The sequence below is a fragment of the Ailuropoda melanoleuca genome, chromosome 4 (genome assembly GCF_002007445.2).
Source record: "Ailuropoda melanoleuca isolate Jingjing chromosome 4, ASM200744v2, whole genome shotgun sequence".
Taxonomy (NCBI): Eukaryota; Metazoa; Chordata; class Mammalia; order Carnivora; family Ursidae; genus Ailuropoda; species Ailuropoda melanoleuca.
In genome coordinates, this window is record NC_048221.1 from 47,677,222 (window position 1) to 47,704,142 (window position 26,921).

Genomic DNA, 26,921 nt, shown 5'->3' on the forward strand with positions numbered 1-26,921 from the left:
AGGAGCCTGACGTGGGGCTCAATCCCATAACGCCGGGATCACGCCCTGAGCCAAAGGCAGACGCTTAACCGCTCTGCCACCCAGGCGCCCCTGAAATAGATTTTTAAAAGCCAGAAATAGACCTAATTACATACAGAAATTTAGTATAGAATGAAGACACCACCTCAAATCTGTGACAGAAGATAAGCTGTTGTATGTTACAAGTGAATAACTATATGGAAAAAGATAAAATTTTGATTTATTCCTCACCCTGTACACCAGAATACATTTGAAATGGATCAAATATTGAACTTTTTTTTCTTTTCTTTTTTTCTTTTTTCTTTTCTTTTTTTTTTTTTGAGAGAGGGAAAAAGAGAAAGAGAGAGTGTGCACTGAGCTGAGGTGGGGGAAGAGAGGCAGAGAGAAAGGGAGACAGAGAATCTTAAGCAGGCTCCACACATGGGGCTTGAACTCACAACCCTGAGATCATGACCTGAGCCAAAATCAAGTGTCAAACGCTTAACCAACTGAGCCACCTAGGCGTCCCTCATATACCCACCTTTTTTTTTTTTTATCATGTTATGTTAGTCACCATACAGTAGATCATTAGTTTTTGATGTAGTGTTTCATGATTCATTATTTGCATATAATACCCAGTGCTCATTACAACATGTGACCTCCTTAATACACATCACCAGGCCAACCCATCCCCCTCCCCCCCCGAAACCCTCAGATTGTTTCCCAGACTCCATAGTCTCTCATGGTTCATCTCCCCCTCTGATTACCACCCTTCAGTTTTCCCTTCCTTCCCCTTAATTTTCTCCGTGCTATTCCTTGTGTTCCACCTATGAGTGAAGCTAATGATAATTGTGTTTCTCTGCTTGACTTATTTCACTTAGCATAATCCTCTCCAGTTCCATTCATGTAGATGCAAATGGTAGGTATTCATCCTTTCTGATGGCTGAATAATATTCCATTGTATATATGAACCACATCATCTTTATCCATTCGTCTGTTGAAGGGCCTCTCAACTCCTTCCAGTTTGGCTATTGTAGACATTGCTGCTATGAACATTGGGATGCAGTTCCCTTTCTTTTCACTACATCTGTATCTTTGGGTAAATACTCCGTAGTGCAATTGCTGGACATAGGGTAGCTCTATTTTTAATTTTTGAGGAATTGCCATACCATTTTTCAAAGTGGCTGTACCAGCTTGCATTTCCGCCAACAGTGTAAGAGGGTTCCCCTTTCTCCACATCCTCACCAGCATTTGTTGTTTCCTGCCTTGTTAATTTTTGCCATTCTAACTGGTGTAAGTTGGTATCTCAATGTGGTTTTGATTTGAATTTCCCTGATGGCTAATGATATTGAACATTTTTTTCATGTGTCTGTGTATGTCTTCTTTGGAGAAGGGTCTGTTCATGTCTTCTGCCCATTTTTTGACTTGATTATTTGTTTTTTGAGTGTTGAGTTTGAGAAGTTCTTTATAGATCTTAGATACCAGGCCTTTATCTGTAACGTCATTTGCAAATATCTTCTCCCATTCCATGAGTTGCCTCTTAGTTTTGTTTACTGTTTCCTTTGCTGTGCAGAAGCTTTTTATCTTGAAGAAGTCCCAAAGATCATTTTTGCTTTTGTTTCCCTTGCCTTTGGAGATGTGTCATGAAAGAAGTTGCTCTGGCTGATGTCAGAGAGGTTACAGCCTATGTTCTCCTATAGGATTTGATGGATTCCTGTCTTACATTGAGGTCTTTCATCCATTTAGAGTTTATCTTTGTGTATGGTGTAAGAGAATGTTCCAGTTTCATTCTTCTGTATATAGCTGTCCAATTTCCCCAGCCCCGTTTATTGAAGAGACTGTCTTTTTTCCATTGGATATTTTTTCCAGATTTGTTGAAGATTAGTTGACCATGGAGTTGAGGGTCCATTTCTGGAGACTCTATTCTGTTCCACTGACCTATTGTCTGTTTTTGACAAAATACAGCAATCCTTTCCTGATAAAAACCCTTCAGAGTGTAGGAAAGAGGGAACATTCCTCAATTTCATAAAAACCATCTATGAAAAGCCCATGGTGAATATCACTCTCAATGGGGAAAAGCTGAGAGCTTTTCTCTTAAGAGCAGGAGCATGACAAGGATGCCCACTCTCATGACTAGTGTTTAACATAGTACTAGAAGTCCTAGCATCAGCAATCAGACAACAGAAAGAAATAAAAGGTATTCAAATTGGCAAAGAAGAAGTCAAACTCTCTAACTTTTTAAAAAGATTTTATTAATTTATTTTTGAGAGAGCAAGAGAGAAAGAGCATGGGCAGGGGGTGGGGGGAAGGGGCAGAGGGAGAGGGAGAGGTGGACTCCCTGCTGGGTGGGGAGCTGGTTTCATGACTTAATCCTAGGACCCTGAGATCATGACCTGAGCTGAAGACAGATGCTTAACCCACTGAACCATTCAGGAGCCCTCAAATATCTAACTATTAAAAGCAAAATTATACAAGCACTGGAGGAAGACATGGGTGGAGTCTTCTTTACTCTGAGAGTGGGAATTCATAATCTAGAAGTTTAAAAAAAAAGAAAAAGATAATTTGCTTAGAAAAAAAAATTGTATTGAGAGGCTGCTGGGAAGATGGAAGAGTAGGAGGACCCTGGGCTCACCTCATGCAGTGTGGCCCCCTAGAGAACCCCTACATCAGCATAAATAACCCAGAAAGTGACCCGAAGCCTGGTAGAACATACTCTCCACAGCCAGATCTAGACAAGAGACCACAGTGAAATCCACGCCCTCCAGTATGCTCTTGGCAAGATCCCATCAAGGCAGTCCCACAAGCCTGGCAGCGTGCAAGCAGCCCAGACAAGGGCCAACACCACTCCAAAGTGAGTCCTGCCCTAGGGGAAGGTAACTACTCACCAGTCTGACTGTGACCCCAGCTGTGGATTTGGGGCAGGCACCTCGTCTGACTGCAGGCCCCACCCACCAATAAAAGCTTCTCAGGGGACAACACAGGGGAAGTGCACTGCAGTTCGGTGCTACTTTGTCTCTGGCAAACACCTGGTTTGACTCAACTCAAGGCCAAGGCAGCCCAGACTGGCCCACTAACACCACAGGCACCAGAGTCTGCCCACAACAGGGAGAGAGCCATCACAGGTTGGACTGAAGGCAAACACAGCTCCCTCCACAACAGTGGGACACCGCTGTAGGAACACACATAGGAGACACCCTGAAGAACCATTTTCTGGTGAAAAGGAGACAGTGCACTACAGGGCCTCTTCTTCATAAAGCCACTACTTTCAAGTGCAGGAGACATAGCTGACTGTCCTAACACACAGAAACAGACACAATAGACAAAATGAGGATACAGAGGGATATGTCCCAAACAAAAGAGCGGAATGAACTCATAGCCNGCACTACAGGGCCTCTTCTTCATAAAGCCACTACTTTCAAGTGCAGGAGACATAGCTGACTGTCCTAACACATAGAAACAGACACAACAATAGACAAAATGAGGATACAGAGGGATATGTCCCAAACAAAAGAGCGGAATGAAATCATAGCCAGAGACCTAAACAAAATGGAGATAAGTAATATGTCTGATAGTGAATTTAAAGTAATGCTCATAAAGATACTCTCTAATATTAAAGGAGTACAGGACCTCCATGAGACCCTCCACAAAGATATAGGAGATCTGAAAAAAGAACTGATTAGAGATAATGGACTCACTAAATGAAATTAAAAATAGACCACCTGGAATAAGGAGCAAACAAGAGGAAATAGAAGAGTAGTAATCTGGAGGACAGAGTAATGGAAAGTAATCAAGCTGAGCAGATGAGAGGGGAAAATATGCAAAATAAGAACAGACCCAGGGAACTCAGCAAAACTGTCAAGCACATTAGTTGCATGACAGGGATCCCAGAAGAAGAAGAGAGAGAAAAGGGGGCAGAAGATTCATTTGAAGAAATAATAGCTGAAAATTTCCTGACTCTAGGGAAGGAAAGAGAAATTCAGATCCAGAAGGCACAGAGAGCCCCCAACAAAACCAACACAAAGAGGTCTGCACCAAGACACAAAGTAAATAAGATGGCCAAAAGTAGTAATAAAGGGAGTAATAAAAGCACCAAGAGAAAAGAAAGCAGTTACATACAAAGGAAACCCCATAATTCAATCAGTGGATTTTTTTCAGCAGAAACTTTGCAGGCAGAAAAGGGGTGGCATGATATATTCAAAGTGCTAAAAGGAAAAAATCTGCAGCCAAGAGTACTCTATCCAGCAAGGTTTTCATTCAGAATAGAAGGAAAGATAGAGTTTCCCAGAAAAACAAAGTTAAACGAATTCATGACCAGGAGCAAAACCAGCCACATCCCCATCACACATGATGCCATTGGCCGGTGGGTCCCAAATCCACAGTCCAGCCACCCGCCTGCCCAAGTCAGCATGCACTGCCTGCCGCCTGCTCAATGCCAAGTCAACACACCTTCACTTCAGATTGACAAGGACTCAAACTGACACTCTCTCCCTCAAATTCCAGACCCTGTACTCAAGTTTGTGCACAAAAGTGGGCATAATTATAATAGCAGAATGAAGCAACCCGAATAGTGACACTAATTNAGTTTGTGCACAAAAGTGGGCATAATTATAATAGCAGAATGAAGCAACCCAAATAGTGACACTAATTCTTTGGAATATATAATGGATAAAAGGAGCATGCTAGACTGAGAACATCTCCAACAAGCACATCAAAGAACAGTACATACAGCATGATTCTGGTTACTAAAAGAAACAAACCCAGGAAAAACAAAACAAGACAAAATCGGAGAGGGAAACAAGCCATAAGAGACTCTTAATCATAGGAAACAAACTGAGTGCTGCTGAAGGGGAGGGGGATGGAGTGATGGGGTAACTGGGTGATGGGCATTAAGGGGAGGGCACATGATATAATAAGCACTGGGTGTTATATAAGACTGATGAATCACTGAACTCTACCTCTGAAACTAATAATACACTATACACTAATTAATTGAATTTAAATTTAAAGCCCAAAACTGAAAAAAAAATTATATCTACAAAATTTTATTTGGAAAATAAGTATGTAAAGAAAGTAAATAAAAAATGACCTACTGGGAATAAGATTTGCAACTTAATCTCAAAGAGTTAATATTTCTAATTAATAAAAACTTTTAGAAATAGACAAGGAAATGACCCAATTTTTATAAAAGTTGGTTGCATTATGAACTGTTTCCAGAAAAATAAATACAAGCTCTTAATCATAGGCACAAATGTTCAGCCTCCCCTATACTAAGAAAAATGCAAATGAAAATGCACTGTGGAAGTGTTACACACATATCTATGTGATTGACAAAGTTAGGTTCCCCGATATACTTTGGTTGAGGTCCTTAGGGTAATGAACACTTTCACCCTTTGTTGGTAGGAGAGCAAATTAGTGCAGTCTCGCTCTAGAGGAGAATGTGTCAATATTTAGCAAAAATTCATATGAATTTACCCTTTAACAAAACAATCCCTATTCTCAGAATCTACCACCAAAATAGGCAAAAGATTGAAAAACAATTTTCAAAAGGCTATTCATATACTTCTTAGTTTGCTGGACAAGATATTTTAAAAATGTTATCTATATAATGGAATAAAGCAAATGAATCATCAGAATGGTATTGTTAAGAACCAGGACTTCCCTCATAAAAGAAAGAAGGTGGAAGTATAAGTGTGCTGAGAATAAAAAAAAAAATGTAGTCCTGAGTTTCCATTGGAAGTAGCAGTATGGATTTTTAATGACTTTTATCTTAAAAACCAAAAATCCTGTACACACTGTTTTACACACACACACACACACACACACACACACACACATATATAACAGAAATATCTGCCCTATGAGATACTGTTGTGTAGTCTGAAAAGGAAAAATACAAGTTCAAGCAAATTTGGGAAATTGTGAAATTTCTTCATATAGATTATAATGTTTTCTCATAACAAATGCTTTGGAAAAGTCTGTCAGTAATCTAAAAACATGTAATGCAGTGTCTATCAGGAACCTTTTGTTTTGCAGGGGAAAGTTTTAGGGTTGTAGAATTTCTCTTGTTTGTTCACTATAGAAATGTGCCATAGAAAACAATCTGGGAAATATTGCTGTGAAAGTGAATGCAATCTGTGGATAATAACTCTTCCTAAAGGATCAAAAGGTCTAAAGAGAGTTCCTGGTATCACGTGCTTAATGAATGCATAATTTAATACAAGTATTTTTTAGCCTCTACTAAATACTGAACGCTGTGTGTGCTGTTGGGGATATAAGGGGGAAAATAAAAGAAAATTTCTGGGAAACAGAGCATTAAAATACAGTGCTACTATTAATTTTACAATAAATATTTGAAAATTTTCATGAAAATCCTTAAATGTGATTAAGGGACTAATGGTAGGCAACCAGTGCATTGTGCCATGGAGAGAGAATTAAGTTGTGATGAGTGACAGCAGGAGGCAGGATGTTTCTGGCAAAGTCAAGAGCATGAGCAAATATAACTTAACTTTAGAGTTGATGGTGTAATAAAAAAAATAGCACTGTATCTGTCTGGAACAACAACAACAGCAACAAAATTCTAGGGAAAGGTAGGGCCAATGTCATAAGAAGAATGTGGGCTTTGGAGTTGGACAAATCTGAGCTATAATCACTCTACCATATGTAGTTTTAGGAAGTAATTTAATCTCTATTAAGGCTGACCTTTCCTATCTGTATAGTGAGGATAAATAACATGTAACTCACAAAGTAAGAATGAAATAAAAACAATGTATACAAAGTTTCTAACACAATGAAGGGCACTTAATGTCACTTCGTCTTCTTAGGCAGATCGGGTAAAGTGATGAGCATCCTCATTTGTCAGGGGAAAGACTTTGAATTTTATTTTGTAGGCAGTGAAGAACCATGGAAGAATTCTGAGCATGAGGGTGAGGTGATAAGCTCTGTTATTTGGAAAGGTGAACATGGAGGAATGAATAGATGGAGGGAGGCATCTAGCGTTGCATCCGGATGGAAGATGAGAAGGGCATAATGGGGCGTTGATAGTGTGGCTGCAACTGTTCAGTGTTACAGAGCTAGAATTAATAGAACTTGGCTCCTCATTAGACAAATGTGAGGGTGGGCGGTAAGATGACAGCTTCTAGCCTGAGCACCTGAGTTGCTGGTAATACCAACCATTGAGCCAGACAAAAGATGGAGTAGGTATGTAGAAGTATATTGAAATTTAGGTGTGGAATTCAGTTTGTTTTCTATCGTTTTCCTTTTGATCTATTACCTCTTTAGAGTGAGCGAGCTTTGAAGATTTGAATACTGAAGTCCAGTCTCTAATCCCAGCAATCCCTTTATTCTATGGGACTGCTATATTTGAACAGTATGTTGGCCTATTACAAAAGCTTTCACTGTGATCTTTTGGAGTGTGCTTCTAAAGTTTGTCTAATTCATGAGAAAGGTTAGTGCTACCAAGTAAATACCAAACACTATCAAAACAACTTCATATGGGAGCAAATGTGGATATGTAGTTTGCACGATTGTATTCCCCAAAACATTGTTTGCTTTCAGCACAGTTGAAAGTAAATGCAAATGTTGATGTTTTACTCAACACCAATCTTTGTGTGTGCGTGTTTCTTGTTTTAATGTGCAGGACAGGAGAGAATTGGAAAAGATTCCAACTATGAACAGGAAGGTAAAGTTCAGTTTGTGATTGACGCAGTCTATGCAATGGCTCATGCCCTCCATCATATGAACAAGGATCTCTGTGCTGACTACCGAGGCGTCTGTCCGGAGATGGAACAAGCCGGGGGCAAGAAGTTGTTGAAGTATATCCGCAATGTTAATTTCAATGGTGAGTCTCCAAATATCTATGATTTTTGCAATTCTAAGTGTTGGCATTCTGTGTTTCCTCAGTTACGTAGTTGAATTATTTATTGCAAAAACCCAGTCATTTATATGACTTAAATGGTTGATTCAATATATGAATGATGAGTAAATGAATGAATGAATGAATGAATGAATATTTGGGAGTTATGGTTTGTCTTCTTTTTCCCAAAATGGAGAGATACTCACAGAAAGCTAGATTCTTCCTCGGTGAATATTAGTAGGAGTGGGAAGGGAAAGAGGAAAGAAAAGGGACCGTTGCTCTAGGTGGCCAAGTCAATTGAAGTGATGATTGTAAGTTGCCACAACAGCCACATCCCAGATTATGCACATTCCTGATAGAAATTAACTGCTTACCTGACGGGTAGTTATAGATCAGTGGGGGAAATGGGCAAATAGGGTAGAAAGCATGAAGGAGAAATACCACTTCTCTGATAATACCTTTCATGTAGTGTTGACTCTTACAACATTTGAACACTTCACATATCAAAAACTAAACAAATAGTTGAAATAAACCTGAATGTAGGTTGCATTAGTCAGAGTTTTCCAGAGAGAACCAATAGGATATATATTAGATATATAGAAGAGATTTATTCACAGGAATTGGCTCACACAATTATGGAGAGAAGATAGTCCCACTACCTTCAGTCTACAAGCTGGGGAACCAGGGAAATTGGTATTGTAATTCAGTCCACGTCTAAACACCTAACAATTGGAGGGCTTGTGGTGTAAGTCCTGATCTGAGTCCAAAAGCCAGGCAACTGGGGGCCACCAGTATCTGAGGGCAGGAGAAGGCACCTGTCTCAGCTCATGTAGAGACAGTGAATTGGCCCTTCTTCTCCTTTTTCTCTCTAGTCAGGCCCTCAAGAGACTGTATGATGCCCCCACCACCACCTTGGAGAGGACCACCTGCTTTATTCAGGTTACCAATTAGAATACTAATCTTTTTCAGGTACACCCTCACAGACACACCCAGAAATAATATTTTACTGGCTATCTGGGCATCCCCAGTCAAGGCAACACAGAAAATTAACCACCACATAGGCATAACACAAAATTCAATATAGACAGTAATAAATAAATTTAACTGTATTACAAATGAGCAATGTAACCATGCTGAGGGGTTTAAGGAATAAAAAAATGAGCACAGGTAGTTTTAGAAGACAGCATTTGACTATATGCTATATAAGACTAAAGATGACTAATGGTACACAATTATTATACAATAGCTAGTAAACTCGTGGGTTCACAATTATGAAAACAATTTATGTAAGAGGACTCAGAAAAATGAAGTATATTGTGGATAATGAAAGCCAGGTTTCTAACTGTCAGAAAGAAATTAATAGTAAGAATGAGAGAAAACTAGAAGGAACCTTGTGTTGTGTTTGGATAGGAGATACCTGCATGAACTCATAGCTTTCTTTTTCTTTTTTTTTCAAGAGTTATTTATTTGGGGGGAGGGAGAGAGAGAGCTCAAGCAAGGTGAGGAGAAATGGGGGAAGGACAGGGGCAGAGAGAGAGAATCCTCAAGTAGACTCCCTTCTGAGTGTGGAGCCTGACTTGGGGCTCTTTCCCAGGACCCTGAGAGCATGATCTGAGCTGAAATCAAGTCAGATGCTCAACCGACTGAGCCACCCAGGTGCACCAGAACTCATAGCTTTTAATAGGCATGCAGATAAGTAGGTACAGAAATAGATATGTGTGTGTTATATATGTATACATATTTGTGTTGCCTAGTTGAAAGGGCTAGGAGCAATGACACCCTGGTAGAAAAGATGACACCTAGCACCCACATCTTATTTATATATACAATCTCCAGTAAAAAGAATGAAAGCTCTCTAGAATAACTATAGATTCAACGGCCAGGGCAGCAAAGGTACAAGATGAGTTTGAAGCAGCATGTTGTGTCAGAAAGTAGGAGAGTGCTCAAAAACTGATGCGGTCATGTTGAAAGAACCCGCGAGCCAAACTGAAGGAGATCACACCTGCCAATTTGAGGACAATAGTGACTTAAACTTACAGAATGAAACCAACGTCAATGAGTCCATACTGATAATAAATAAATAATTGAACTGAATACATAGACGCAGAAGAAGAAGTATAATGTAATGACAGATGGCAGTACAAAATCACGATTTTGCAAGGACCCCTCTAATAATTGTTCCAGGCAGGAATCATCAGTGGATAATAAAATTATTGGGATAAAGTATGATCAGAAACAAAGTATCTTCATGGTCTCAAAGTATCTTCCATCAAGAAACATTAATTACAAAGGGCAAAAGAATAGTTTGAGAGTGGAGAAACCTGGAAGACAGCACCTTAACCAAATAATCAAGGTTAACATCACCAGTAATGAACCTTAGTGACATCACCTTATGTTTGATACNAATAATCAAGGTTAACATCACCAGTAATGAACCTTAGTGACATCACTTATGTTTGATACCCTATAAAAAGTTATAACATCACTTCTGAGATCCTATTGTTAAAAATACATAACCTCAGTCTAATCACAAGGAAGCATCAGACAAAGCCAAATTGAAGGATGCTTTCCAGAATAAATGGCTGGAACTCTTTAAAACTTTCCAAGTCATGATAAAGACAGAGGAATTATTCCAGACTGGAAGAAACAAAGGAGACATTACTATTAATGTAATGTGGGAACACTGATTGATCCTATATCAAAGGACATTAATGAGACCATGAAGAATTTTTTAATTATCATTTTATTTTATTCTTTTCATCATGATATACTCTTTAATTCCCATCACCTATTTAATCCATTTCCCCATCACCTCCCTCTAGTAACCATCAATTGATTCTGTTTCTTGGTTTGTGTCTCTTTTTTTCTTCCTTTGTTCATTTGTTTTGTTTCTTAAATTCCACATGAGTGAAATCATATGGTATTTGTTTCTCTGACTGACTTAGTTCACTTAGCCTTATACTCTCTAGATCCATCCATGTCATTGCAAATGGCAAGATTTCATTCTTTTTTATGGCTGAGAAATATTCCGTTGTATATACATACTTGTATATACATACCACATCTTCTTTATCCATTCGTCTATCAATGAACTCTTGGGGTGCTTCCATAATTTGGCTATTGCAAATAATTCTTCTATAAACATAAGGGTGCATGTATCTCTTTGAATTAGTTTTTTTGTATTTTGGGGATAAATACCCAATATTGAGATTACTGGGTCAATTTCGAGGAATCTCCATACTGTTTTATACAGTGGCTGCACCAGTTTGCATTCCTACCGACAGTGCAAAAGGGTTCCCTTGTTTTAACATCCTCACCAACAGTTGTTGTTTCTCGAGTTTTTTATTTTAGCCATTCTGATAGGTGTGAGAAGTATTGATTTGCATTTCCCTGATGATGAGTGATGTTGAGCATCTTTTCAAGTGCCTGTTGGCCATCTGTATGTCATCTTTGGAGAAACTTCTGCCCACTTTTTAATTGGAATATTTTTAGGGTCTGGAATTTTATCAGTTCTTTATATATTTTGGATACTAATCCTTTATTGGATATGTCATTTGCAGTATCTTCTCCCATTTCATAGGTTGCCTTTTTGTTTTGTTGATTGTGAGAATTTTTTAAATTGCATATGTTTCAAATAGTATTATATCAATGTTAATTTCCCAAATTAGATTATTGCATTATGTTTTAAAGAATCATCTTCAAGATCTTCTTGTAAATAATAATCCATTTAAACCCACAATACTGCATCAGTCCCTGAGGAGTTACCTCATAGCTGGACAGAGAGGAACCATATTCAGTTTTGGAACCAGTAGTTTCTTAGTTAAGATGGAGACAAAAATGACTATATATAAAACCATAAAAACAGTTCAACTACAAATAATCTTTTGTTAGTTTTTTTCCCAATTCTACAGAATCTCCTAAAATATACAATTAAATTCCCCAGAATTAAATGCATATAAACTTTATTGTTTATCAAACAGTGCTGTTTATCATATGTGTTGTGGTTGGTTTGCAGCTTTGCATTCTGATCTGTGGATGTGCGTGGCCATTCTTACCCTAGTAACAAAGTTGATTTTGAAAATATCCTTGGTGTCTTTGCCCTGACTCTTCTCCCAGGTAATATCTGTAGACTCATTTGGTCAAGATAGTCTTTCCCACTGATGAGCCAAAGTTGCAGAGCTTCTGAGATGAACACAGGGCTCATGTTTTCAAATGATTACTGTACCGGAATCTGTGCTAAGTACTTCACTTGTGTTGGCTGGCTTAATATTCAAAACACTAAATTGTTTAGATTCTCTTATTTTCCTTATTTTTTTTTATAGATAAAGAAAGTGATTCATAGAAAAATTAGGAACCATGATGTTCAAAGACACATGGGTCGTGATGATGCTGCATACTTGGAACCTAGGTTCCTAACTCTACAGCCGGCTCCCTTGACTGCTATTTAAATGTCTGAGAAGAAGGGTTTACTGCATCATTCCTGCTGACAGAATGGAGACTTTGTTTTGCATGTTTTAGGAAGAATTTTGATTTTTTTGTCTCAGTAAGCTTAATTGTGCTCTTATGTTACTTTAGTTTGGAGTTTTTTGTACTCCTGGGAGTTTTGTTCTAGACCAGTAGAATACGATTTAATAACTCTGAAATTCACATTTACCAAAGCATCAGTTTAGGAAATAAGAAAATGCCCTGAAAGTATTGTTATGGGTTCACCAAGTACTTAACCTCCTTTTATGTACCTAGAGAAAAGATGGCTAATTTTGTCTTTATCACTTATAGCCATTTTTCCTACATCCCAAATGAACGCAGTGACCTGAACCTAAATTTGATTTAGTTACCTCTGTTTGGCCCGTTCAACTAGATGTCACTGCCTGCAGATGTAAATTTAACAAATTTGTTATCTCACATACCTAATCTTAGAGAATTGCTATATTGTGAAGTAATTAATCTGAAGTATGTCTGCATCTACATTTGCTAGTTTCCAGAGAACAAATTCAATTGAGGTATGTTTTGTAAGGAAGACATATCTCATGTGTTCTTGAAAAATGAAGTTAGCTTTTCTTTGTTGAGAGGTAAGATCTAGGCTTCCTCCCCTTGAATCTGAGTGAGCCTATGACGAATGCACAAGTGACACTCTGTGACTTCTAAGGCATAAAAGTAACAGGGCCGCTGCCTGGTATTCTTGGAACATTAGTATTATGGAAACAGCTACCATGTTGGGAGGAAGCCAAGAACTCAAACAGGCCATATGAGGGTATTTCAGCCATAGCCCCAGCTGAGATCCCAGCTGACAGCCAGCATCAATTATCAGGCATGTGAGCTTCAAGCTGCCCCCACTGACATGAGGACCAGAGAGTTGATGTCCCTGCTGAGCCCAGCTCAAATTTCAAAATACAGGTCGTCATTATTTGGAGCACTAATTTTTAGGGTGGTTTGTTGAGTAGCAATAGATGATTAAACACAAATTAATGCTGCATTTCTGGAATCTGTGTATGGGGTGGTAAAGTGAGAGAAAAATACTTCTGAATACCTTGATACAGAAGACTCTTTTGTCATCTGGGCAATCTAAATCCCAAATTCTTCTCTGTCCTGGAAGAAAGGAATTTCATTCAGATACTCTAATTCAGTAGAGGAGATTGAAGACAAATACCTTCTGTCATCTGGTTTCCTCTCAGTATCCCAGTTTGGCAAGTGGCCCTGTCTCCTTCACCATTGTACACTTGTGTTCTAGCCCTGATACCTGTGGACATTTCTGCAGGTAATCACTTCTCTTTTGATGACTTCTTTCCCTTCTCTGGACTTCTTTGATTTTTTTTTTTAAATATAGTCTTCAAGTCTTCATTGAACATACTCCCCTTTATTCTCTTTCAAGAAGTTCAGGGATGCTATTAAATGGGAGCTATGGTGGAAAAAAACCTGGAAATAATAAGCCAGTTGCATTATAGAATCCATCAAAAAGGTCAAAGCCACACAATATGCTATTACAAGTCATCACTTAGATAAAGCATTCAGCTCTTCTGCCTTAATTTTTTTTAAAGCATGAACTTTAATGAGAATGGAAAGGGCATGACAAGAATCATTTCTCCTAACAAAGATTGTAAGAAGAGAGAAAAATTAGGCAGTGTGTCCCATTTTGATGAATATTTAGCTGGTGAGCTAGAGATCCTTTGGAGCCCCAGGCCTCCAAATTCTTGCTCTCTCTTCTCAAAGACTATGAAAAGCTCAAGTCGTGTTAGTGAATGAATAGAAGCCATAGAATTACAGCAAAGCACAACATGAATCCTAGTATCCAGTGTGAAAGAAAAGAAAGGTGAGCATATGAATATTAATATCTTCCTGGAAAATGATAGGATTCTCATTTTCTTGCTAATAACATATGGAATCCAGATTTTTTTCTTCTCCTTATACTTACAAGGCTCACTGAAAGCAGAAAGTCACTATTAAAAAGCTGTTTTTGATATTGATGTGTGTGTGTGTGCGCGCACGCGTGCGTTCTACTGGAGAAACTTGTGTTGATTAGCATACAGAGAAGGCTTAAGAGCTTTCTCTTGTGATAAAATTGGGTGCCTTTGTGGGCTCTAGGGATAGTGTTCAAGTAAGACATAGGAAGAACAAATTGAAATAGTGCCCTTGACCACACAAAGGTGCAACCACTGACTCAAGTTGATGGGACCAGAGCAATGTTGTTCATAGATCAGTGCCCATCTTCAGAATAGGCTTTAGTCTGCTCTTTAGAGGAAAAAAAAATTTACACTGTTGGAGAAATTCAAATAAGACACGAGTTAGGAGAGACAACTTTGGCACACTAAAAGACAGTCTGAATATCTGAAGGCAGGTGTTCTGGTCTTGAGACACCAGCAAATAAAACAATGATAAAAACGAAAGTCTTTCCTTTCTTGTTCCTGGCCATCTTGGCGTCTACTCTTGGTGGGGCTGTCCCTCACCTAAGGCAGGAAGATGGTGGCCATGAGGAAGATGAAAAAGATGAAAAAGTCACTGGAGTCGATCAACCTAGGCTCCAACTTGTTACGGAAAGTGGAAAGTGCATGCTAGAGGGCAAGCAGACTCTGAAAACAATCAGACATGGCAAAGCAAAGCTGGTCATCCTCACTGCCCAGCTCTGAGGAAATCCTGAATAGAGAACTACGCCTAGTTGGCCAGAACTGGTGTCCATTATCACTACAGTGGTAAATTGGGATGGGCACAGCATGTGGGAAATACTACAGAGTATGCACACTGGTCATCATTGATCCAGGTGATTCTGGTATCATTAGAAGCATGCTGGCACAGACCAGTGAAAAGTAAATCACGCAAAATTTTTCTTTACTAAAACTTTCCAGAGTTTATTTTAAAAACAAAAACAATAAACAAAACCATTCACATCCATTGAGCATTTGTTACATAAAAGGCATGGAACTAAGCAGTTTATCTACTTTATTACATTGAGTCCTTAGTAACCCTTGAGAAAGGTATCTTTAGGGATATTCAGAAGCTGAAGGATAATGAATAAAATGATAACAGTCACACTTAGAAGGTGGTTTCTGGAATTTAAACCCCTTCTTGGGGATTCCAAAGCCAGTTATTAAGCACTATGTTAGTTGAGTTAGCTGAGTCACTCTGGGGCAAGGAACTTCCCCTTTTTGAACCTAAGTATACTTTGTCACCTGTAAAATTAAGATTGATGTTCTGTGTCCTCCAGTTTCATTAGTTTCATATTGCTACCTTAAAAATACCATAAATTTGGTGGCTTATGCACCATAAATTTATGGTCTTACACTTCTGTAGTTTGGGAGTCTGACACAGGTCTCACTGGGTTTTGTTAAGGTGAAGGCAGGGCTGATTCCTTCTGTAGGCTCTGGGAAAGAATCTGTTTCCTTGACTTTTCTAGCTCGTGAGGACCACTTGCCCTTCTGGAATCATGAACCCTTCCTCACATCATTCTAGCTTCTTGTTTTGACCATCACAACTCCTTCCTCTATGATTCCTGTTCCCTCTTTCCTATAGGGATCATTATGATTGCACCGGGCTCACCCAGATAATCCAAGATAGTCTTCTCCCATCTCATGATCCCTAGTCATATCTCCAAAAGTCTCTCATTTAGTTTGGTAACATTCACAGGTTCTGGGGATTAGGGCATAGAAATATTTGGGGAGCCATTAGTAAGCCTACTATAAACTCTATTTTTTTTTTCATTTTCAATACCAAAGTGTCATAAAATCCTATGCTCGACAATTGTAGGATAGTGTGGAGTTCTTTAGCTGTTCCTGTTTCCTGCCTATATGTTGAACTCCCTTTTCCACTAGAGGTAAGCTTCAACAAAGGATTGCAATTCTGTATGCCTCTGATGACCTAATATGTTGTCACTCTGTCTGGACCCATTTTCTAACTCTGTTCTTGTGTTGAGTGATTATTCATGTGTGGCCACTCAGCATCATATGCCTACTTCCTTAAGTACAGGTGCACTTTTTTTTCCCCCTGTTTTAAGCTTGTTTACTCTTTTCCAGTTAACTTGTCTTTTTTTTTTTCCCCATCCATGTTATTAATGCAAATACCATGTTGGCCCAGCTTCTGCAGAAGCTAATGACTTTGCTAACCAAATGCAGAACTTTGCCATCATTAGGGTCTTAAATTTATAATGAAAATTCTCAAAAGGGCTTCATACTCATTACCTGAATTTACCCTGCCCTTCTCCAACAAAAAAATAGCAAAATGAACTTCTGTTCTTAGTGATTTTGTTTCTGCTTATAAGTGATCTTTAACTTCCTTGTAGAAGACAGGAAATAGATCATTGTTTCCTCTGAAAAATATCAATCCAGTCTTAACTTGGAGAGCAGATACAGTCACATACCCTGAGGCCAGTGGTATTTATCCTATTTCCAAGGGATCATGAGAGAAACAGCACTCAGTTTGTCAACTTTTGATGAATCCTTTGTAACTGTTGCTGAAAGTAAACCCAAACCCACATCTTTCATTCTCTATGTTTTGCCAGTGGTTCCATGTGGTTAATACTAAGGAGCTTTTCACTCACATCTAACTTTCAAAGGATACACATGGACACACACACACACACACACTCTCTCTCTCTCGATAAATGTATTAGTCTTTTTAAGTTGACTTAAGTGTCTAATTCTGCCAAAATAATGGGTTTCATTTAAGACCCATATTTTAAAGAAGTAAGACCTGCATAGCCGATTGAGAAAAAATTAGTATTTATTAAATACTTTCCATGTACATTGCTAAGCATTTTAAACTGGTTATCATATAAATTAGAAATGGTCAGCAACAAATATGCTTAAATGCAATCAGTACCCAAGTACATATTTAAGTAAACTTTTTTCTTTGTTTCTTAGTTCTCTTAGATTTCCTTTTAAAAAATATTATTCTTGAAATGGTTCTTTACTAACCACAATTGATAATTGGGTGGGTACTAAAATAATAATACAACTTAAGATGGTCTCTGGGAAATAATGCATTTAATTTTCTTCACAAGGGGCAAAGATTAGCATAAAGTACTAAGAAATATTGAGAAATAGAACTTTTCGAAAGGGGAGGTATGTCACCTTCCCACCTTCTCTAGTAAGCATCCGTAGGCCATAGGGATGACTCGCCCATGGGATTAACCCTTTGCCCATTTAGGGGGGAACCTATTAGACAACAGGGTTATCTATTAGCTACCTTGCTCATCAGCAGGTCTCCAGACCATCACCCAAGGCATAAGAGGTAGAAGGAATTTCGATTATAAACTCTGGCATTTTCTTGTCTTCCTCAGGGAGTGCGGGCACCCCAGTAATGTTTAACAAAAATGGGGATGCACCTGGGCGTTACGACATCTTTCAGTACCAGACCACAAACACCACCAACCCTGGTTACCGTCTGATTGGACAGTGGACAGATGAACTTCAGCTCAATGTGAGTACTAATTGTTCCTCTCCCTTTGCTTATGTGATGAACTGAACAGACATTTAATATGCTCAGTTAGGCAAACGTTCTTGTTTTTATGTTTGTGTGGATATATATGTGGGCATGCATCCTGTTAAAATCATCTGCAGGGACTGATAATCCATGATAATATAAGAGTGATAGTGATGATGATTGTGATGGTAAAAATGTGCTTTGAATTTGTGCTGGGCATTCTGCTCAGCATTTACGTGAATGATCTCGTTTAGCCTGAGGCTTGAATTGCTCAACAAGTAACCCGCTAATACTTTAAAAGAGCCTTCTCTTGGTCAGCTTTTCTTTCTTTCTTCTTTTCTTCTTCATATGGTGATGATTTTTTTTTTCCTTTAGAGCATTTTAGTGAGTCACTTTGGTTTTTACTGAGATTCTCTGAGTAATTGCAATATTAACATCCGTAACCTCTTCCTCCTCCTGTCAAACATGACCTTGAGTAAGCAGCCACTTCCTTGTGCAAGGTTAGGTCAAAGTGCACCAGCCAGAAACCTTCAGAAGCTCATCCTTAGTCAGACACAATTAGGTTTATTTAACTTTTAGTTGCATGAGGAGAAGCTCCTGCTAGCAAAACCTCTTCATGATGAAGGAGTTTAGGTGTCATTTATTATATATCTGCGGCTGAGATGGGTGATTTTCAGGAGGTTTAGGGAAATGAGGGCTAGTTTTGGTTTGGGTCCTCTTAGGAAATAGACACAAGTTGAGGATAATACGTCTTGGTGATTTTTATGTAGGGGATGGGAAGATAAAGTCTAAGCCAGAGTTGTCACTTAAAGAAATAATAGGCACTTCAGAGAACTGAAGAAGGGACATGTTATATTTGTGGTTGCAGAGTATCCTTGTTTCTGTGTAGTTTCAGACCCTGCTGTGGAGTGGCCTTGTTTTTGTTTTGTCCCACCGTAGTCATTGAGCGGCTTTGTCTCATTATCATTTATATTTGCTGAAGTTTATGTCCTGTTTGGAACATGCCTGCCTCATGTTAGCTAAACAGCTTTCTGGCCATTTAAAAAAAAAATGTTTTTTTTTTTTTTTGGTTTCTTAATATTTCAGGTTCAACATTCAACGGTGTGCTTCTCATAATAATTATAATGCCCTACTTGAAATTATCATACATTTAAATAAATCCAACAATCTTCCTAGGCTGTAAAGAATATAAGCTACAGTACCTCGACCCTGACTGGGCCAAACCTAGCTGGATCCCAGCATCCCATGCATCCCATGATTTTCCTCCTCTCCTGGAAGGGATCTTAAATAGGTCAGGCTCCAGCCTGGTGGTCGGGGTCCTGGAACCTAGTGCAGCAGAAGTCGGAGGAGTAAGGGCATTGTGGGGCCTCTGTGCTGAGGTGTACTCATAGGGTCACACTTTGAAAGGTTCTGCAGCAGGTCCCTTCCTGCAGTGGCACGGTGGCTGGCTACACTGGGCAGGGCTTATAAATTGGGTAGAACATCCCAGCTTCATAAATATTACAGTATATATAAACACATGATTTTCTTTGGTCCAGAAGCTTCCTGAATTACTCTGGGTTCTTCAGAGAAATGGGACCAATAGGATAGACGATAGAGAGCTAGGCTACAAGGAAATGGCTCATTCAGCTATGAAGGATGAGAAGTCCCAAGAGGTATAATGGCAAGCCAGAGACCCAGGAGAGCCAACGTTGTACGTTCCAGTATGAATGTAGAAAGTCAGGGGAAGAGTGATGTCCCAACAGGAAGACAGGCAGAAAGGACTCTTTGTGACTCAGCCTTGTTGTTGTGTTTCAGCTCTCAAGTTTGTTGAGGCCTACTTACATTGGGGAGGGCTTCTGTTTTACTCACTCTACGGTTTAAATATTCATCTCATTCAGAAACACCCTCACAGACACGCCAAGAATACTGCTTAACCAAATGGTTGGGTACCCCATGAACCTAAAATGAACCATCACAGTCCCTATCCCAGAGAATTCCTTCTAATCTCTTTTACAAAGCTGGGAATTATGCTGTTAGCTTTCAGCAGTCTGTACCTCTGGAAGGCACTTGGGAGATTACTGAGAGCAGGGCTTTTTGAGAGTGGAATACGGAAATAATGTCATAGGCGTGGGGGGTTGGGTCATGGTTTCTAAGAAAGAATTGTTCATCAGTGGGGTGTGAAGGGTGGGTTGGTGAGGCCACCACAGGCCAGTTACCTCATTTGCACATTGCTCGGGCCTTGCTCTGTTTATACCTGTCCAGTGTGCCCTCCCCTGAGATCTCCCATCCAAGTGAGCTCACACAATGATCGGGTCCAAAGGATTGTGATCCGGCACCCAAGAACGGATAGAGCCAGCAGCCAGTGCCAGCCATAGCTGGAATGAATCCTGAATACTAGAAGCAAAGAGAAAGCTAAAATTATTCTGAGCTTAAGCCGTACTGAACTTGTGAGCAAAAAGAGAACACGAAAGCAAAACAAGCAAATAAACAAAATTTAGCAGGTAAACTCAAGGGGTGGTAATCAAAAGCAGAATCAAAGTAGCATAACCTGGCTGACGTACCCAAATTGTGTTTCGAATGGGTGTTGCCTGTGGGATACAAAGATAGATCAGCCAGAACTCAAGGTAGGGAATCAAGGTCTGTGCTACACATGTGAACTGCTCAGGGCTTATTGTGAGACCCACACGATTATAGAGGTGCATTAATCTTTGCTAGCATTACCCCCTGCACCAGTGTTAAATTCCTGGCATGTATAATTTATCCTTGTACAATAGAATCCCAACCACGCTTCACCAACTCCAGGTATTACCTGGGAATTCTTGAGCCCACAATTTTTAAGAACAAACATCAACACTGACTTTATTTTTCTTTATTTGGTTTATATTTTATCCTTCATAAGAATTGCATTTGATTAGCCATTTAACAGGTTTTCGTTCGTTTTTAATGCATTTGTGATGCGATAAGCATCTCAGGAGGCAGTGGATACATAGTGGGGGAAGAAAACAAACGTGGTCCCTGTTCTCACAAAATTGATGATCTGGAATTGGAGGTGCGTGATCCACAAGTGAACAGATGTGTACATGGAGATTGGAAAGTGTGAGAAGAGGCATGGAGCAGGGAGAATAGTGAGGTGGAGAGAGACCACCCAGATGAGAAGCCAGCAGTGTGAGGAGTAGGAGTGATCCACCAAGCAGGTCAGGAGGCTGCCGTGGCAATGGCGTGACTAAGGGAGAGGAGGAGGGGTGGTAGGAGAGGTCAGAGCCGTTGATAAGACACATAGCATGAAGTCCCTTGCAGGCTTTGCTAAAACATTTTTTAATTTTATTCTGAGTGCATTTAAAAGCCATTGAGAAGTATTAAGGGAGTGACTGGATCAAATTTAGGAATAAAAAATTACTTTGTCTGCTAGGAAGATAATGAATTGGAAGGGGCAAGAGTGGGAGAGAAAGACCGACTTGAGAGTTGATTTCAGCTGTCTAGTAAAACAGGACAGTTGGTGAACGGGTTTTCAAGCCTCAGCAAATAGCAGGATCATAGGGAACATTTGTGAAAACAGAAATTGCTGCTCCCCCCCCGCACCCCGGGTCAGGGTTTCTGATTTATGTGGCGTCTGTCTTGATCGGATCGGGTCCCCCCAGATGTGGGGCAGTGATGGAGTGGAAGCTGGTGGTGCCTGTGGGGAAAGGATGCACCCAAGGCAGAACAAAGAAGATAGAAATTTATGGAATACACTGCAAGGGAGCGGTGGGCAGGACAGCAAAGGAGAGACTGCAAGCAGGCAGTGGGTGGGGGCTGTTTTTAAAGGGGGAAGGTGAGGAGGTATGGGGACATAGGGAACTGTGCCTGGTTGTAAGTAGCCCATTGGTCAGTTAGGGCCTATGGATATCTTGAGGTGGGTCCCCTGATGGGCCTGTCTGTATTCATCCAGGGGGTCGTTGTGGGCCGCTTTGCCTTGATCAAGTTTCCATTGCTCAAGTCTGTTGTCTGAAAGTGGCCTCTAAGACTCAGAAGGTCTTGGAGTAGGAGGAGGCTCAAACATCTGCCTTCCGGAGTCCCTGTGTAATGCTAATGGCACTGTGAGATCCGCTGGCCTAGAGAGTATGCTGATAGTATTGCTGGAAGGAAGGGAGTAGAAAAGCATGTGTGGCTAACACATAGAACATACGTGTGTGTATATTTACATATACATATCTTAGAGGAAGAATAGTATAATGTAGTGATGGATTCAGTGCTGGGATTGAAGGAAAAATAAGAATCAAAAATGAACCCCATGTTTACAGCATGAGAGTCTGTGTAGATGATAGCCTCTTAAGATTAGGACGACTGCTCAGAGTGGGCGGGAGAGGGGGGTAAAACTGAGAATCCCGAGTTAGAGCTTTTAAGTGTACGAGAGCCAAAATGAACTGAATAGAAGTCTGAAGCTCAGAAAACTGTTTTGGTCTACAGTTATTAAACAAAACAAAACAAAAACAAAAAACCAGTTAGTTGTTAACCTTTAAATAACATTTAAATCCATTAAAGAAAGAGAAAAGAGAATAGCCAAGAACCCAAGGTCTTGAAAACCTCATAGGAAATGGTACAGTTCCTTTCCAACTACTCCAGATGTTACCCAACCTAAAATACTCTGTTTCGTGAGCCTGGAAAGTTAGGGCAAACATACGCTGTGGCTTTTGTGTTTGTTAATAGAAGCTAGACCAGGGAGATATAGCATTAGATGGGAACATTTTTTAGTCTACTTTTTCGTGCTGAAAGTGGTGCCTCATGAGGAGCAGACAGGACACCTGAATTCTCACGTAGATCCAGTAAGTGTATGCTTGGTTCTACATGCAACCTGAAGGTACGGACGACTGAGCCAGGGTATTCAGAATCAGGTATGACCCTGTTGATGCCCTTTATGGAATCCTTAGGATATGGGTAAGTTGACTTTAAATCACAAAGGAAAGACAAAAGAGGAGATAAGTAGGGTACCCAGAAGGCACTCCTGTACCCAATCCTGGATTGCCAGAGCCATGGCCCAGGGAGCCTATGCAATGGTTGGTTACCCAATACCACTCTGTTCATAATGTGCCTTGTGTTATAATTATTTTCAGTTAAAAATTCTATTACGAGTGTAATTCGGGCAAACTTGGTTTTGTAGGTTTGCTTTTTTGCAGTCAGTAGAATAAAACAAAACATTTCAAGTGACAGGTGTACTTCTCATTTACAAAGACTCATGGGTACTCTTGCAATCCCCAGTTAGATCATCTCTAGCAAAAGAAATTTTCACAAGCGCTTTCTCTGTGGTCAGTAATTGCAAATGAGTTTCTGAGCCAAAAAATCAGAGTTTTAAGAATCCAGCCTATCGACCAGAACTGCTCTGCTGTTCTGTGTCTGGAATTTAGGTGCCTGAGAGGATGCTGTCCATTAGGGAATGCCATCGTGCATCCTTAGTGCCTGTCGGACTAGTAGCTCCCTGAGTCTGTCTCCTCTGTGGACTAAGAGATGAGCACATGGTTTGAGACTGGGATATTTCTGCATGAACCAGAATTCATTGGAAGGAAATCACAAAGAGCAGAGCTTTTCTCTCCCCATTGCAATGCCAACAGAAATAATCCTGACTTATTTTCTCAGGCTTGTGTTCTATTACACAGAGATTCCATAAAACGTTATGTCTGATGGAAGAGCAGGAAAAGGGATAATGCAACAAAGAGACATCTGCAGTGTTTCAGAAAGGATGATAGCTAATGGTGATGCTAGGATAAAGGAGGGGCCGGCCTGCACCTGGTGTTCACTGACTAGGATAAGGGGTCTGTAATGAATATATTGCATTTAAAGGGCTTAGATAGTGTATAATTTAATTTTTGTATTTACATTTGATTTATATTTGAATTGGACTCTGAAGGATAAGTAGTGTTCCCAGGATGGAGACGAAGAAAAAACATGTTTTTAAAATGCATAACGCAGTACCATTTTAAAAAACTGGCATTGGGGAATATGTCAGGAAAAAGGCAAGAATGAAATGTAGATGCTTTCAAAAATTCGAAATGTATGATATGAAATAAACTCTACATTTGTTATGAGAAATAAAGGTGACTTTTGTCATCTTTCATTTATTCGCAATTAGTAGGAAATTAGATGTGCCCCAAAATGTTAAATTTTCAAATAACTGCAATTATTTCAAATACTGAAATGTTAATTAGAGATTAAAAACAACAAGCGTTTTTAGTAGGCATCTTCCTACAGGGAATTGCACTCCTTTTACATAAAAGGCTCTGAATGAATATTACTTAACCTTTTCTGGATCCTCAATCACCCGCCATTCTGTAAAATAGTCCAACTTCATGATCTCGTGAGGTATCTGAGGCTCGTTAGCTTAAGTGATTTATTCGCTGTTGAGCTTCCTTTTCACCTAGAGACTGAAAGTTCCTGGAAGATAGAATCCAAAATTTAGTCATTGTTTTTCATACCTACTATCAAAGTGCCTGGCACATAGTAGGCAGTTTTTTTAAAATATAAGAAACCATGTAAAATGAATATGACCACTTTTTAATGATGGACATGATCTGCGGCAAGCAGCCACACTTCCTCCCTACTGGAGGAGCCCCCAGGTTTCCTTTTAGCCCTATGGTTTGCCCTGGAGGGTTCCCAAGACCAGGGTTGGGGTCTGGTTCTGTTTAAGCCAGTTGCCAGAATCATAGTGACAGGACAGTTGCCAAACTAAGCCCGTCCAATTAAATGAACCATTAGACATCTGTCGGCTAATCTGAGGTACCAAGAACTCTTGTCTGATGTCGCTGTGACCCTCTGGAGCCACAGGGAGCCATGTGGAGGCCACAGTGCAGGAGCTCCGGGGAAGAGGAGTCAAAACTTGGAGAGAAAAACTAGGTCCAGCTCACAGCCTTCAGGCCCTAGGAGACCCCTGCTGGAAGCCACTTCTAATGTCTCCTGGATTGTTCCATTATCAATAAATCAAGGGAATTTAAGTATAATACATATGCTTGCAATCTCATTCACTGTAGACATCAAAATTTTTAAAAATACGTTTTTTTTAAAAAATATGCCCAGATCAGAAAAGAAAAAGAGCCTACCCTCAATAAGCAGAATTTTTTCACATTTCATTAAATTGAGGTGATCAAAATGTAATTTTAATGTTGAGATTTTGTTAAATATTGAATCTTCCACAGCGCTTAGAAGTTTGGCTCTCAGAGGCATCTGAAGACATAAAAAGTATGGTTGATTGCAGAAATCATTGCTTAATCAAATTATATATGCCACAATCGATACTTACTCACACCTGCCTATAAAACTACTAATCATGCTATTGTTCATAATTTCAACAGTAAAAATGTTTTAAAATCTAATCATACTGATAATTTAGAGTATTGCATGAGCTATGGGGTAATGGACAGCCATAATCAAAGCAATGGTGACAAAGAGAAACATATATATATAAGTTGTCAAAACCTAGAACTTCTTCCATTTCAATTGACGGTCTTCCTTTATAGAATCGCTTTGTTGCTCTTCGTAATTAATAGCACTTCTCTTAGAATTTTTCGTTTTCTTGTTAGGACTTCAGGTTTTAAAGCAGACATGATTAAATGAACCTGAGTCTCTGCTCCACTACTTGCTAGCTATAAAGCAGGATTACAATATCACGAATTTCATGAGGTTATTGTTAGAATTAAATGTAGTGATGTATGGAATATACTTAAAACCATGCCTGGCACGTAGTAAATATTCAGCAAATGTTAGCCACAATAGCAACAATAATTTAATATCCTTAGTTTATAACATCATCTGTAACTGCTCAAAATGTCAGTTTCTAGTGCTTAGCTACATTATTTTTTATGCCCTGGCACCCAGCATAATGCTTAGCACATAACAATGGCTTGTTCTATATTAACAAGATGAGATGAACAGACCATTGAATTATACCGTAAATTACCTAGGAGCGAGGACTATCATTTTTTAATGTAGAAATCCCGGTATCTGTTGGATGAATGGGAAAGAGGATTTATCCAGAGTTCAACACTAGTCAGCAATTCCATGTGATTTAGGGATCCACCCAAGAACTCGATTCACCAGATAGGTTCCAGGTTCCATTTTGTAAGTGGTTATAAGGTTGTTCAAATTGCAAAAATAGACTGTTATGGTCTCTTTGGAAAAAAGAGGGATAGAATGTGGTTTTAGTTTTGTTTCAGTTGATTTTTAGTTTTAGAAACCTACCAGTGGCTATTGAGAATGTGGAGTGGAATTACTGACCTGAGGGATCGAGTGGGAGAGTCATTGGCTACTTTTGTGTTGGTGAAAGTAACTTAAAAATCAAGCCATTGAGGGGCGTCTGGTGGCACAGCGGTTAAGCCTCTGCCTTCGGCTCAGGGCGTGATCCCGGTGTTATGGGATCGAGCCCCACATCAGGCTCCTCTGCTATGAGCCTGCTTCTTCCTCTCCCACTCCCCCTGCTTGTGATCCCTCTCTCGCTGGCTGTCTGTCTCTCTGTCAAATAAAGAAATAAAATCTTTAAAAAAAAAAAATCAAGCCATTGAAGCCAGGTCCATCTGCTGCCTGCTTCTCTATCCTTCAATGCTACCTTAGTGTAGGAGTAAGATCACGCTCTTTGCAGTTCCTAGATCTGTGAACCAGGACAAGGAGAACTCCCCTGAAAAGATGACATTTCACCTGAGACCAGAGTGACGGGAGTTCTTTGCATTCATGAGCATCTCTGAATCTGAGAATAACTACAGTTTTCCAGCTGTCAGCCAGCTTGAGACAAGAAATTCCAAACTGAATACAGACAGCAGATAGGCTTAAAAAGTTAATGACTTGGCAATATTTTAGAAATCAAGAAATTTCGTAAGAATAACTACGTTCTGGGCTGTTCTTTTAAAAATAAAAAAATCTGGCGGGACCGCGTCTTTATCCCATGCTGCACCAGGTATCTGGACAGCTTTCCACTTCAGACAAGGTGTATGTTTTCCCAGGTTCCCACAGAGCCCACCACTACTTTACTGCCATTGGCAGTGTGTTTCATTCACCTAATCCAGATTTAGAATGCATTCTAACTTATTTCCACTAATTTGGAAAGCATATGCTTGACTTTTTTGTCTGGAAATTGGTTTTTAAAAATCAACGATGGGGGGGAGGTTAAGATGGCGGAGGAGTAGGGGACACCTTTTTCAGCCGGTCCCCTGAGTTGAGCTGG

At 39.7% G+C, this 26,921-nt stretch overlaps 1 protein-coding gene and 1 pseudogene across 7 annotated transcripts in view; both read left to right on the forward strand.

Moving 5' to 3' along the window:
* The window catches only part of GRM7 (glutamate metabotropic receptor 7), an 885,418-nt gene that overhangs the window by 591,231 nt on the left and 267,266 nt on the right, over positions 1–26,921 (forward strand). For all 7 annotated transcript variants that reach the window (XM_034658687.1, XM_034658683.1, XM_034658681.1 and 4 more), the window contains exons 6-7: positions 7,634–7,834; positions 17,616–17,755. In XM_034658687.1, coding sequence (XP_034514578.1) covers positions 7,634–7,834; positions 17,616–17,755 — 341 coding nt within the window. The remainder of the gene's footprint in view (positions 1–7,633; positions 7,835–17,615; positions 17,756–26,921) is intronic.
* LOC100466535 lies at positions 14,813–15,151 on the forward strand (annotated as a pseudogene).